This window comes from Halichoeres trimaculatus, unplaced genomic scaffold (genome assembly GCF_033239565.1).
Source record: "Halichoeres trimaculatus isolate MK-OKI-2021-1 unplaced genomic scaffold, fHalTri1.1 fHalTri1_scaffold_17, whole genome shotgun sequence".
Taxonomy (NCBI): Eukaryota; Metazoa; Chordata; class Actinopteri; order Labriformes; family Labridae; genus Halichoeres; species Halichoeres trimaculatus.
In genome coordinates this window covers 15,229,775-15,242,497 of record NW_027437195.1, presented here as the reverse complement: position 1 = coordinate 15,242,497, position 12,723 = coordinate 15,229,775, and the positions used below count along the sequence as shown (strand labels likewise).

At 39.0% G+C, this 12,723-nt stretch overlaps 2 protein-coding genes across 6 annotated transcripts in view; one reads left to right on the top strand and one right to left on the bottom strand.

The window, feature by feature from the left end:
• The window catches only part of ttll5 (tubulin tyrosine ligase-like family, member 5), a 64,061-nt gene extending 54,573 nt beyond the window's left edge, over window positions 1-9,488 (bottom strand). For 3 of the 5 annotated variants that reach the window (XM_074691534.1, XM_074691537.1, XM_074691538.1), the window contains exons 1-9: window positions 9,178-9,482; window positions 8,868-9,009; window positions 5,398-5,504; window positions 5,219-5,301; window positions 4,429-4,535; window positions 3,999-4,129; window positions 3,805-3,887; window positions 1,402-1,471; window positions 1,240-1,324 (exon numbers count right to left, since the gene is read on the bottom strand). In XM_074691534.1, the coding sequence (XP_074547635.1) occupies window positions 1,240-1,324; window positions 1,402-1,471; window positions 3,805-3,887; window positions 3,999-4,129; window positions 4,429-4,535; window positions 5,219-5,301; window positions 5,398-5,504; window positions 8,868-8,923 (722 nt within the window). In that variant the 5' untranslated portion in view covers window positions 8,924-9,009; window positions 9,178-9,482. Of the gene's footprint in view, window positions 1-1,239; window positions 1,325-1,401; window positions 1,472-3,804; window positions 3,888-3,998; window positions 4,130-4,428; window positions 4,536-5,218; window positions 5,302-5,397; window positions 5,505-8,867; window positions 9,013-9,177 lie in introns of all 5 variants that reach the window. The other 2 variants (XM_074691536.1, XM_074691535.1) reach the window with 2 other exon arrangements.
• Window positions 9,489-10,102: 614 nt separating this feature from the next.
• On the top strand, window positions 10,103-12,626 carry erg28 (ergosterol biosynthesis 28 homolog). The gene is made up of 5 exons (XM_074692412.1): window positions 10,103-10,239; window positions 10,491-10,646; window positions 11,238-11,328; window positions 11,413-11,531; window positions 11,628-12,626. The coding sequence occupies exons 2-5, from the start codon at window positions 10,514-10,516 to the stop codon at window positions 11,714-11,716; spliced, it is 432 nt and encodes a 143-aa protein (XP_074548513.1). The 5' UTR covers window positions 10,103-10,239; window positions 10,491-10,513; the 3' UTR covers window positions 11,717-12,626.
• The last annotated feature ends 97 nt before the right edge of the window (window positions 12,627-12,723 follow it).

Below are 12,723 nucleotides of genomic sequence, written 5' to 3'. Positions count from 1 at the left end.
CTGATTAAATTTTGGAGGTGATCTGGATCATCGTCTGGATCCAGGATTTTTTTAAAAGATTCTTTATCATTGTGAGATAGGGCTGTTTTCATCATGTGTATATAACTCCACAATAAATGGTTGGATTGATTTGAAAAACAATACAAGACAAGGTCACCATAATTTCTGACGGATGTAAAAGTATGATCCAGATCCTGGCAATATTCTGGATACTAAGATCTGGAATATGAAATATGTACTGGGTCATCTTAATTTTCAACACTGTCAGAAAACAAATTATAGTACAAACCTCTAACTAACACCAAATTGTAGCAGACAGTCTGCTGAAAGGGAGTATAACATTAATGTAGGACTAAAGTGTTGGTGACAATCACAATATGCTTGGTGGAGGGCTGCACTCTCTGACTGCTTTTCTAGTTTTTATTGATTTCTACCAGAACACAGAAAAATTACCCTTCTTGATGTTAAGTTAATAACATCATTCTCTGTCTTATAGTCTTCTCAAACAGCAAAAGATTATGTTAGATTATGGTCACATCCTGATCCTGGTCCTGTCAACCATGACGGAGGGGTAGCAGCAGCCCTTTTTTATATTGTGAATCTACAACCGTGTCATAACAGAGCCCTGCTATTATCTACATTGGTTCTACTTCGGTGTAATATTGGTGTCCCAGAGTGTAACACTGAACATTAAGGAAGCATGAAAACATGCTCTATTCCTTCTATAAAACTTCTGTTATTTGGATGCCAGCACTGCACAGAGACAACTTAGCACCTCTGAGATATCTACATCTAAGGTGAGATGTTACAGTGGAGTAAAAACCAGGCTGAAACTGGTGGTATTAAAAAGTTGAGCGTAGTGTTATAACTTTTTATTATCTTGAAATGAGACATTTTATGGACTTTTTAGGTGAAAATGGCTCAAATAAAGTGTAATAAGACTTTTTTCACAAAAATAATTAAAAAAGAATTAAACACTTGCTTGGATTTCAATGTTTGTAGTGTTCCAAATATAGTCTCTTCCTGTTCTACAATAAACAACATGGTAATGGCTAAAATCCTAAACACAGACTTCAACACATCCAAAAAGTTCCACAAACCATGAGCTGATCTCAGGTTGTCAACCTCCACATCTTCTTTTTATAGTTAATGTCTGACAAAGACCTGCAACAATTTTCCTTATAAACTCTAGTTGTGCTGTAATAATGAATGCAGAGCCAGGATTCAAACATGGCTCACCTGGCCAGGCCCTCTTCATAGACGTAGACTAGGAGTGGATCGTATGATGTCACCAACACATACAGCCGCATATCAAACTTGAACCCTGTGGATGAATATAAATCAAACGGTTTGCACAGCAAAGCCAATGTGAACAAATTGAGCTCTGTTTAAAGAACTTACCATCTATTAGAAGTGGATTATTTATGTAGCGAGACACCAAGATGTTCTCATCCATGGATATCTGATTTGGCTGCAGAGGACAAAGAAATGAAGGAAAGAGGATAAAATTAACACAAAAGGAAAGATGGAGTTAGTCTTCATGAAGATTGAGTTGTCAGGTAAAAGCTTCAATCTGTAAGTTTTTCCTGTCTGAAGCACAGCCATCAACATGAGTCAAATCAAAAGTTGTTTTTTATTTCCCATCCCTCCACTATATATTCTATAAAACAGCATTAAATACTGAATACCAAAGGCATGATGTGACACTGCTGTTAACCATTAGCATCAAACATTCATCAGACCCAGAGATTTTGGAGACTGCAATGACACTGGCCATCGTAGGTCAGCATTCAATAACAGCCCATAAAAACACAATCTAGTGGTGGGAGAGGGGTCATTTATGAGGCTGAAATGTGTTGCAGGTGGCGAACTTCAGAGGAAAGGGGATGGGGGGAGGGGGTGAAGGGAGCAGTGTAACCTCAGCGCTGGCCACAGTTCAGAGAAAACCTTAACTGAAAAAAAATGGACGTATTTCTTTCTTCTCTCCAAATATCGCTCTGACATTCTTTCCACTGTTTCATAAAAATGCCTGAGAAGAAGAAGTGGAAGAAGAATGGTGCAAATGTTTTCCAAGAGTGGGAACCTTGTTGAGCTCCCCATTTAAGCCGGGGACTTGGGAGAGTGTGATTTACTCCACAAAGCCTATTAATGTCTGAAACACTAGTTGATACTTATTTCAAAGACAGCTGCATCTGCACGCCCCCACACTCTCACACGTAACATCTGGCCGAGTGACTCTTTCAGCTTGCATAGTATTTTTTTAACTCTGCTTACAGTTATCTCTGTCTAGTTCCAGCATTTATCTGTGTAATCGCTGAATGAGAAGAAACTCAAAACTTCACAGAGTGAGAAATATTTGGTTTGCGTAGCTTAAGCATAAAGCTGTTTCCTGTGTTTTCTGTCTGTGTGATAAGCAAGCCAGCTGCCTGCTGGCTCTAACTTCGAGGTTTTGCCAGAGATATGCGAGTATGGTTTCAAACTTCTCACCACACTCTCCAAATAAAAGCAAACATGCTTTTCTTCCCTCCATATTCATAACAGCTTCAAAAACACAGAACTTCACACAGACCTGTACCTTTGATTCATTCTCTGCTGAACTTGTTTTGTCGGTGTGTATGATTGCATTGGAGGGAGTGTTATGTGTTGTTTTGTTTCCCCTTACTCAGCATAATTTTACAACAGAATACAAATCGTGATATTTAAATGAACCGATTAACCTGAAGACATTTCAAGTTCCATTTTCTCCAACCTCAACCAAAAAATACATTTTCTCAAACCTATCAGGATTTCTGTCATGAGGCATGGCTGCAGAAGCCACAGTGTAAGGTTTGGGACATCTTTGCTGTTCTCATCTTAGAAATGAACATCAGATGATTTTATTTCTCCTGTTTCATGTTTCTCCTCCAGGTTTGCACCAGTTGCATTATTTAAAGGTCAAAACCCCAACATACTTGCTGGAGCAGTGGATTCTCTTCAATACTTCTGTGATTTAACATCAGACAACCAAGATGTCTTATGGAAACTTTACTAACTAACAAAAAGTGTACAGCTGAGGAGATGGGGCGAAAATTCCAGCTGTTTGCTGTCTGACATGTATCCCACTCTGAGAATAGCTGGGATATTTTCAAGAGATTTGTGTATGTGTGAATACATCTTATTAGAGCAGTGGTTCTCAAGTATAGACTGTTTAAAAGAAGTGCATAGCATGCATAATAATCTTACATCAGATATATGCATATACAGCATTTTTTAAGAGCTTAAAGTAGGGATGCACGATATATCAGTATCAATATCGGTTTCGACCAATGTTGGTCATTTTTTTAATATATCAGTATCGGCTGGTATGTAAAAGTGGGCCGATATTTACTCATTGGCTGCTGGCCATTTTCAGAGCATCTTGAACGATCTTTCAAGACCCAATAAATATTGTTTTCTATGACTGTGTTAACACAAAACTACCTAAGAAGAGTGGACCCTCTTCTCTTATGTCTCTCCTCGTGTTTTTGATCCAAAAAAACAGACAAAATGTACTTTTTTGATCACATACATCTCAGGAGCTCCATCCTTTGATCCTCTCTATGGTCGTCTTTTCTCACAATTGCGTTGCTCCTTCTTTTTGAACTACCTCATCACACCATCTCAGATTGTTTTTTTTTGTTGTTGTTGTTTTTTACCAATATTGATAAATATCGGCAATCGGTCATAACAACAATATTAATGTTGGATACTGGTATCGGCCAAATGTTCATATCAGTGCATCCCTAGCTTAAAGGTTTGATAAATTCAGAACTTTAAATCACTTACATTGCTGACCAAATAGATGCCTCGTCCTCTTGAAGATGCTACTGGTTTGATAATCCAGGGACCTTTATCTTTAGCAAAACAATCTTAGGGAGAGGGTTGGAAAGAAGAGAAAAGAACATTTTTACTGTCACTGCTTGGACTGGTTGTGAGCATGTCATAAAGACAGGAGTAGGATAAGAGTAGAGGCATCTTACTGCAGAACTCCTGGTACTCAGAGGGAAGCACAAAGGTCTGAGGAACAATATGGAAGTTTTTGAAGCCATGAGTCTGCTGCATTCGCTGGATGTTTTTATAGAGGCGGTCTTTGCGCGTCAATTCATAGGATCTGGAAGCAAGCACAGTCTCCGATTTAAAATACTCACAATCCAATAGGCAGCTTTGAAACTGACAGAACAAAAAAAGGAAAAGCATACATAACAGCAGTAGATCGCCCTCTGCCTGACAGTATGATTCATTTCATGTTTCAGAGAGGCACCGGTCCAAACTAAATGCTCTTTGCTATGGAGGCCAACAAACACATCGCCTGAACTGAGGGGCTTAGAATGGCTCAGTGCTGATATTTATAACCCAAAAAACAGTGGCAGCGCTCTCATACATTTGAGCTCTGTATTATCTGTATCATACCTGGGAAAGTGGTTGACCTTCTGAAAGTCTTGAAGGCTGCGGAGGATGTAAGGCTTGAGGTGAGATCCTGTCCACATCAGGTTAAAGTCATTACTGTTTGGGTGAACCTGGAAAACACACAGAACAACTTTGAGTAAAACCTGGATGTGGTCGATAAATGATAGTTCATCAAAAGTAGTTATAGTCACCTGCTGAGGTATAACATCCACAAGTCCATCATAAATGACAGTTTGGTTTTAACTGAATCTAAAAAGCAGATCAGACACTAATCTGGGGAGAAATGGCCTGCTCTTTAGAAATGAATGCAATAGGAAGGGGGGCTTAAAAATTTTCATCACCTTCGTATTAGTTAAGTTGTTTGATTTGTTTATTCCAACTATTCTTAAAGGGCCAGCGCTAACACAGCCGCCCTGTGTCAAGGGGAGAGCCAGATGTTTGCAATAAAAGCTTATTAAAGCTTGGCTCAGTTGCAGCTGTAATAGACAGTCGTCTGCCTTTGATGGTGGGTTAACGGGAGTCAAAAGCATCGAAATGAAATAAAAGGGGAATAATTGTAACTGCCTGGAAAGAGAAATAATGGGGATTGTGTGCCCTCATGAAACAGGATTAATGCTCTTGGGGTCATTTCATTTTTTTTCCACGAGTGTATTTGCAGGCTTTGACATTATCAGTGTAAGGAAATAAAAGCAGCCTTACTATCGCTTTTCCTCCAAAGCAGAGAGGTGCACACGTGGTTAAAAAGATATGCATTATTGCACAGTTTTTCGCACAGTTTGGTGGAGAACATTACCTCATGGAATCCATGATTGGTGAGTATTCCTCGTACCAGGCGGCTCTCTGTGCGCACAATCTTGAAGGCCATGCTGTATCGCTCTGTGGAAATGAAACACATCAGAAAACAAAATATTCTTAGTGCCGTATTCATCAAAGACTCTGAGGTTTCATTTGTTATCATTCTTTTTTCTTTACCTCCAATGGAAGAGATATTGCCATCTTTTGAAACGGCAGCTTCAGGGACAAACAAGAGAACAGGGATTTTCTTGCTAAGGCCACTCCAGGCGATACAGGGATGGTCTCTAGAGAAGGAACAGAAAGATGAGTCACAGACACACATTTTCCCTAAGTCTGGCATTCACAGCAATCAGTCAGGGTAAAGGTTTCACACAGATAGTGATATCATAGAGAAGTGTTCTGAGGTGAACTTCACAGCTACAAATCTTTGGCATTCAGTCCCTGCTGATGTGAAATAGCTTATATGGGTGGTTTACCTAATGCTGAGGGAATGTATCCTGAGATGGTGTTTGTTTCAGGCGGGCAGATACAGACAGAGCCACACACAGTTTCAGGAGGAGCTGGGCAATAACAAACCTATGTGCAGTGCTAACAAACACCCTTGTAAATCTGCAGCCTATCAGATAGTACCAGACACAGCCTGCTTATCAGGAGCTAAAAATACGATAAGGTAGCATGATGATGGAGTGGAGCTCAATCAGGCATGGGCTGTCGCGATAAGAAGGAGAAGCATGTAAACAATTGCTGCCCCTAGCTTAGGTATTCAAGTATGACAGACAGTATGGCAGATATCTTTCCTCTGTGCTGGATTTGCTGTACACACTCAAACACTTTCGTAATACTTCATCCTATTGTTAAGTTGCAAATGAGACAACATCAGGACGCTACACATAGATCACTGAAATGAATGGGGTTGTAGAGCATTGGTTACGTAACGAACTACAAAATTTAAAAATGAAAAAAAACAAAACAGATTTGTTTGACCTAGACTTCTCATATTTGAAGAATTAGTAACATGGATTTCAAAATATGGGGAAAGGCATGCACTGTTGGCCCAGCAGTTTAAGTGTGCACCCACAATAGCACATCTTCCCTCACTCTCTAGTCTCTGCTGTTTTTTGTCAGCTGTCCAATCAATAACTGTCTCAAAAAAATGACAAAAAAAAAAGGAAAATCTGAGAGAAAAGGAAGAATTTTGACCAACAATTCATCTTTATGAAATTCTTTTACATGGTTCAGTTTCTCAGAGTTACAGCTCTAGGGGTGGGTACCTTTCAGATTTGAAACGATACGGCACCGATTCCCGGACCTGGCAATTGGTATTGGTACTCATCGGTACCAATTTTCAGTACTTTTGTGTGTCTATGTGGTAAGGAATATCAATTTGTTGAATAAAACCATAAAAATTCTTTTCAGTTTTACATATTTATTCTCCAATGTATAACCTTACAATGCTGTGTTCATGGACAGCATGAAAAATCTCCTACTCTGTCACTCCTTCACAGTCACAAGGATGCATTTAGGTACCTCAACATGGTACCTTATGATTGTACATGAATCGGTACCTGGTACTTTTGACAGAATTCGGTCAGTACCTATAAAAATACCTGATTCGGTACCCATCCCTATACAGCTCTTGAATATACTTTTTAAAGCCACTGTGGAGAATCTCGGACCAAATCTAAAACACATTAATCTTCACAGTAATGTCTCTTTAGGAACTACAAAAGCAAAGGGGGCAATAAGCATTACAAATTATTTTTTTCTTTGTTGTTTCTTAAAAGTCCTTCACCCATAGACCCTATGATAAATAGGTTTAGTCTCTGTGACATCAACCATCTGTTTCTGAAACAGATTTTTAAAGTAAGTCATCAGCAGGAGCCATATTAAAAGCGGGGCAGGCTTTGAGCCTTCACAGTAACAGCTATAGGGCTCCTATCTACCAGTCAGCTGAGCTGTGCCTCTGATTGGGTAAACTAAACTTGACATTTTAATGTCTTCCAAACTGCTGTTTTAGGAAAAAAAAATTCAACCCCGTAAAGAGAGTGCCGTTACAGAAACTACCTATTCAAACAGAAGTAATTTTTCGGAACAGGCTGTAAACATTTTTATTTTCGCTGTTAAAATGTTTTGTTTTGTTTTGGCTTGGTGTGTATGTGGTTTCCAGTACTTCTGTAACCAGCCTCAAGCAGACACTTGATGAACTGCAGATTTTAGCACTTCCAAATTTTCAACAGCAAAAATGTAAAATAAAAAGTGATACAGAAAGACAAGATGTACATCTTTGCCCACAGGGTGGCAACCAAAATGCACACAAACACAAAGTTCCTTGCAGCAGCTTTAAGTGGAAATGTAAAATCCCCCCTCAATCCAGCTTCTCAAACATCTTAAATGTTAACATTTTCTGCTTTACCCTCTCAATGACTGTTGTCATTCCTGTTTCTTTATCATTCACATTTGAATGCTATAGACTTTATAGGTCTGACATTGTTTAGGAATGTCTGTCATTGTAGGCCTCTTCATAGCAACAAGTACAACTAATGCAAACAGTTGCTTATTAATTAGGTATGAAAATTTGTCATTTTGCAGAGTTCAGCAGAAATATTTCAAAACATCTATTTGAAAACAACAAGCTCAGTAGATGCCTGTTCAACAATGAGATGCACAGAGTGTACTTCGTGTTTTTGCTATAGTCGACTGAGTGTGTACAAAAGACAGTTTTGTTGTTATTTTATGTGTACAGCTCTGGAAGCATCCCAAAGCTTACCAGCCAATTCCACACTGCACCAGTCACCTCAGGGTCAAATCTGACTTGTTAGCAATCCAAACTAATTCAGGAGATGGAAATTAGCCCAAAGGTAGGCAAAGTGCCTTTCAGTGAAGTTAAACTAAGTATAGCTTAAGACAGAAATAGGTGGCAGACTCAAGATAACACTGACTACTGCTATATCCCTTCTTACTCTTCACTTCAAATCTCATCAATTATGCAAAATGAAACGTACCTGGAGGATTCATTTTGTCTAAATGTATCTCAACATTAATTATTCAAAAGCGCTACAGACATCCTCTATAATCATGAGTATATTAAATTACACATTCAATAAACTACGGCGAGTTATAAAGAAGAAAGCATAATTAAAACTGTTTTCAGTATGGTTCCCTGTTTAATTCTGTTTTAAAGGAAACCATGTGAAGTGCTCAAAGAGGATCAGTGTGTTAAGATCCAGACAGAGGGTGACCTTTTTAATTCAGACTACTACGCCCATGTGCAATGAAAGCATGTGATGTCTCTCAAACTGCGTTGGCAGCAATAATAACAAAAGGGACACCAGCATGCACAATCACAGGATGTGAAACACAACATACTGTTGGAGAAGTTTGTCAACAATAATGATGTAGAAGACTTCAAATGCTTTTAATCTGAGGTATCACACTAAGGTCACTCTACGGTGATACACATGGGGATTTACAAGTATGCAAAGTGGATCTTTAACTTGGAGAATGAAGCATTTTCCTACCTCCTCTAGCTTTGACATATACACGTGGAAGCAATGCAGCTGTCAGAATTCACAGACAGTATCATGTGTTTGTCCTGTAGACTAGCAGAGCATTCTGAACGGCTTCAAACTCGAATTATAAACACTTACTCTTGCTCGTCTTCAGAGGATTCAGAGTCCTCCTTATCCCGGGTCACAGCTGGCATCTTCACAGTAAAAGTGAACGGGCTGCCCGGTGAAATCTCCCTGGGATATCTTCTCTAGGCTTCTCCAGCATGGCACACTCCACCTTCTGCTGCAAAAACAACAGTCAGTGGATAGCACATTTCAACATAACGCAAATACAGTCATGGAAAAAGAAACGTTTCTTATACCCAGCTAGGACTCGCTAATAAAGTCCCAAAACAATTCTTTACATTTAGCACAATATTAGTCGACAAGAGCTCCAAAATAACATTACCTGATTTGGTTAGTTCATAAATGAACGGTTTCTTTGAATTAAGGCGCTGATACAGAAGACATGAGACGTCAAGACATACTGACAGCCCAACAAACGCTGGCTTTACCTCACTGTAACGTTAGATATGGGAAGCTAACCAGCTGAAGTCCGTGAAACAGGGAGTCGCTTAAAGGAGATTTAACTGCCATAAAAATGCACACCAACGTCGACTTGCCTTTATATCTGAAATCATGCTAACTAGCGAGCTAGCTGGTATCACCAGGGCCAGTTGATCATCGCGGTTAATCTTCCTGGTAACTACAACAACTGAGTAGCAACAGAGGATAGAGCATGCGCATTTGCGAACAATATTCAACGGTCCACCTGACCAATGGACCAAACTTTGCACTGCATCAACCAGGGCGGACTGATGTCTAGAGAATCCCATTTCCACAAATGAAAAGAGAAACAATCAGGAAAAGTTCGAAAATTATTGTAATAATATATGTTTTTTTAAAGAAGGTCATAAAATACCCATGAAATACTGTCTCATAAATATCTCCTAGCTTCCCATAATCATGACAACTTATCTGATAGTTATGAGTGAATTTCAAAATCTTGTCTTTATATTTACTGCAGGAAATTGACCTATTAAATCATTTACAACAACACTTTATTATCTTATAGAATTAAGGGAATCATTTAACTTGGACTGTGACCGTTTCAGTGAAGGTGACAACAGAAAAGTGACTAGAGAGAAATCTCTCGCCCTACATTTACTCTTTGTAATACAGCCTAGTAGACAGTCTACAGGTGACCGCTTTTTCCCGAAACTATTGGCTAGCAGAGTAAGTAGGCGGGACTTATGTAACATTTCGAGCCAATCGTGTCAATGGTACGATTCGATGGAGCCATTCTTGAGCCCGGTTATTGGTCAGAGCAACCGTTCAAGATTGACATATTTACAAATGTGTATATGACACTACACACGGCAGGTCCGAGTCTCACTGAATTTATTTGCACTAGGTTTTCCTATTTCTATCTTTGCAGCATGTTCACGTCGTAGTTTCTAGATACCGAAAGGTAAATAAACGCAATATTCGTACTATTTTATCACAACTGCGGTGTTAGTAGTGGTTGTAACAGGATTATAGCAACGTTAGCTTTTATGTGTTTGTCGTAGCTTTATCCCATGTTCAGCTTACACTGTTAACGTGATGTGCAAGTAAGGTCTTTCAGTCTTTCTGTCGCAGACCCACCTGTCTTCAACTTCACGATCCTTTTGTGTGGAACTATCTGATCAAAAGAGACCTCTAACTTGTCTTCTTTGACAGGTGCACCGCACAAATAAAAAAAGATGAGTCGCTTTCTGAACGTCCTACGGAGCTGGTTGGTGATGGTGTCCGTCATCGCCATGGGAAACACTGTGCAGAGTTTCAGAGATCACAGCTTTCTGTCAGAAAAGCTCTACACTGGCACACCTGAGTTTGGTGAGAAAAACGGGAATGACATACATCTTTAATGAACATAACACTTGACATCTTTCAACCAAAATAAGGAAAAACAACTTCCAGTTTTACTTTTACCCCTCAAAATAAGGCTGGCACATTTTCAGTTTTGTTGTGAATCTGTTTAAACCAAGCTGTTCCACATCTTCTACTGCTGGCAGTTGGTGCCAGTACATTATTCAGTGGCTTTTTCGTCCCATGTGGAAGTTTTAACAACCACGCAGTCTAAATGATCATTCTGTATAGTAAAATATGTGTCTTTCTCTTCTTAAATTTTTATTTTTATACGTGGGATATTAAAAGAAGATATGTCTGTGCCTTCTCGTGGACAGTATAAGTAACCCCCCCAAAATGTCTGTAACATTTGAGTAAAGCAGTCCTGCTTTAGATTCCTTGCTTATGCACAAATATACTGATCAGGTTAGTGATCAGCTTTCACTGGCTTCTATGTGCTGTCATCCAAATTTTGCAAACCCTTTTGCAATCTTAGAATTGTTCTTAATTCTATTTACTCAAGGTCTCATTCAAACTTTTCTTTCTGCTCCTGCATTCCTCATTTTTCTTTTTCCTCAGTAAATGGTCTCCAGGCTCGAACATTTGGTATTTGGACTTTGCTGTCATCCATCATCCGCTGCGCCTGTGCCATTGATATCCAGAACAGAACGTAAGATGGCCTCTTACTGTTTCCCCTGTGTTTCTGTTGGCAGAATTCATGTGTTCTTACCTTGTGTCACTCCATCTTCTGCAGGCTGTATCACATCACTTTATGGACGTTTGTGCTGGCGTTGGGCCACTTCCTGTCTGAAGCATTCATCTACAAAACTGCACCTCTGACGATTGGGGTCATGGCGCCCCTCATCGTTGCAAGTGAGTGAGGAAATGAAGAAGTGTCAGGTTTGAAAAGCTGTTCACGGTTCGTTGAAAGAAAAAAAAAACTCTAACAACATTTATCTGTGTCTGTAGGCTTCTCCATCATAGGAATGCTGATTGGATTCCAGTGTTTCCCAGAGTCAGAAGAGGAAGTCGGGGCAAGACAGAAGAAGCGTAACTGAGTTCAGCTCTGGGCTATTGAACATATCTCTACAATGACCACCAGAGACTGATGCATGGGTCCCACTGCTTGTTGCCTTGAAGAACATGGATTTAAACGATTTTCAAGACATATTACAATCTAAGATTTTATACCTCTCTATCTGGGCTGTACTCAATGCTATTTTAACTGAGTTTGTACTGATGCAATCAAAGAAGTTTGACTACATCCATCAGACTACAGCCAATTACAGCTGCCTATATTTTTTGTAAATGATTCTATCACAAACCAATGTATGGAAGTTTGGATGCTAAAGATATACATCCTTAAGTGTTGGGGCCTATAAAACTATTATTTTCCTTTTTAAACTTTTTCAACGTGCGGTTGGTGTCACTGGGTGTTGCATTTCAACAGAGAAACACTTCCTCTACTTCATTTTTATTCACATTTTTTTAAGAACACAGACATCTTTACAATATAAAACTATGCTCTTCATTACAAAGACACACAAACACATCAGTCAGCTGTTTTACATTTGATCTGTGCTGTGAAAAGTTTGTACAACCTTTAAAATTACGCACAACTATTGTCCTATAAGCTTTTTTTAAAATGAGAACACTTTCTTTTAAATAGTTTATTATAAAAATAGGATGTAAGACATTTAATATTAGGGGTGGCTGTGTTTAATATGTAATAACAGAAAAAGACATTTGTTACTGCTGTACTCTGTTTGTGTTGAAGCAATATGTTCTATAAAGCAGAACAAACTTCGGTAAAGTTTTTTTCTTGACTTGTTTTTGTATTATTTTAGTGTGATACACTGAATAAATAAACTGAAACACTACACTCCAAGCTGTCAAAAGATGTCACAACAGTAAGTATTGAATATTAACTCTGAGGGGTATAGAAACCTTCAACAGCACAGCAAAATGTCTCAGAGATGTTACTGGAAGAATAACCAGCACCACTTAAAAACCCCATTAAATGATTGTCAAACACAAAGTAGCCATAAATCATCAGGTAAAACAT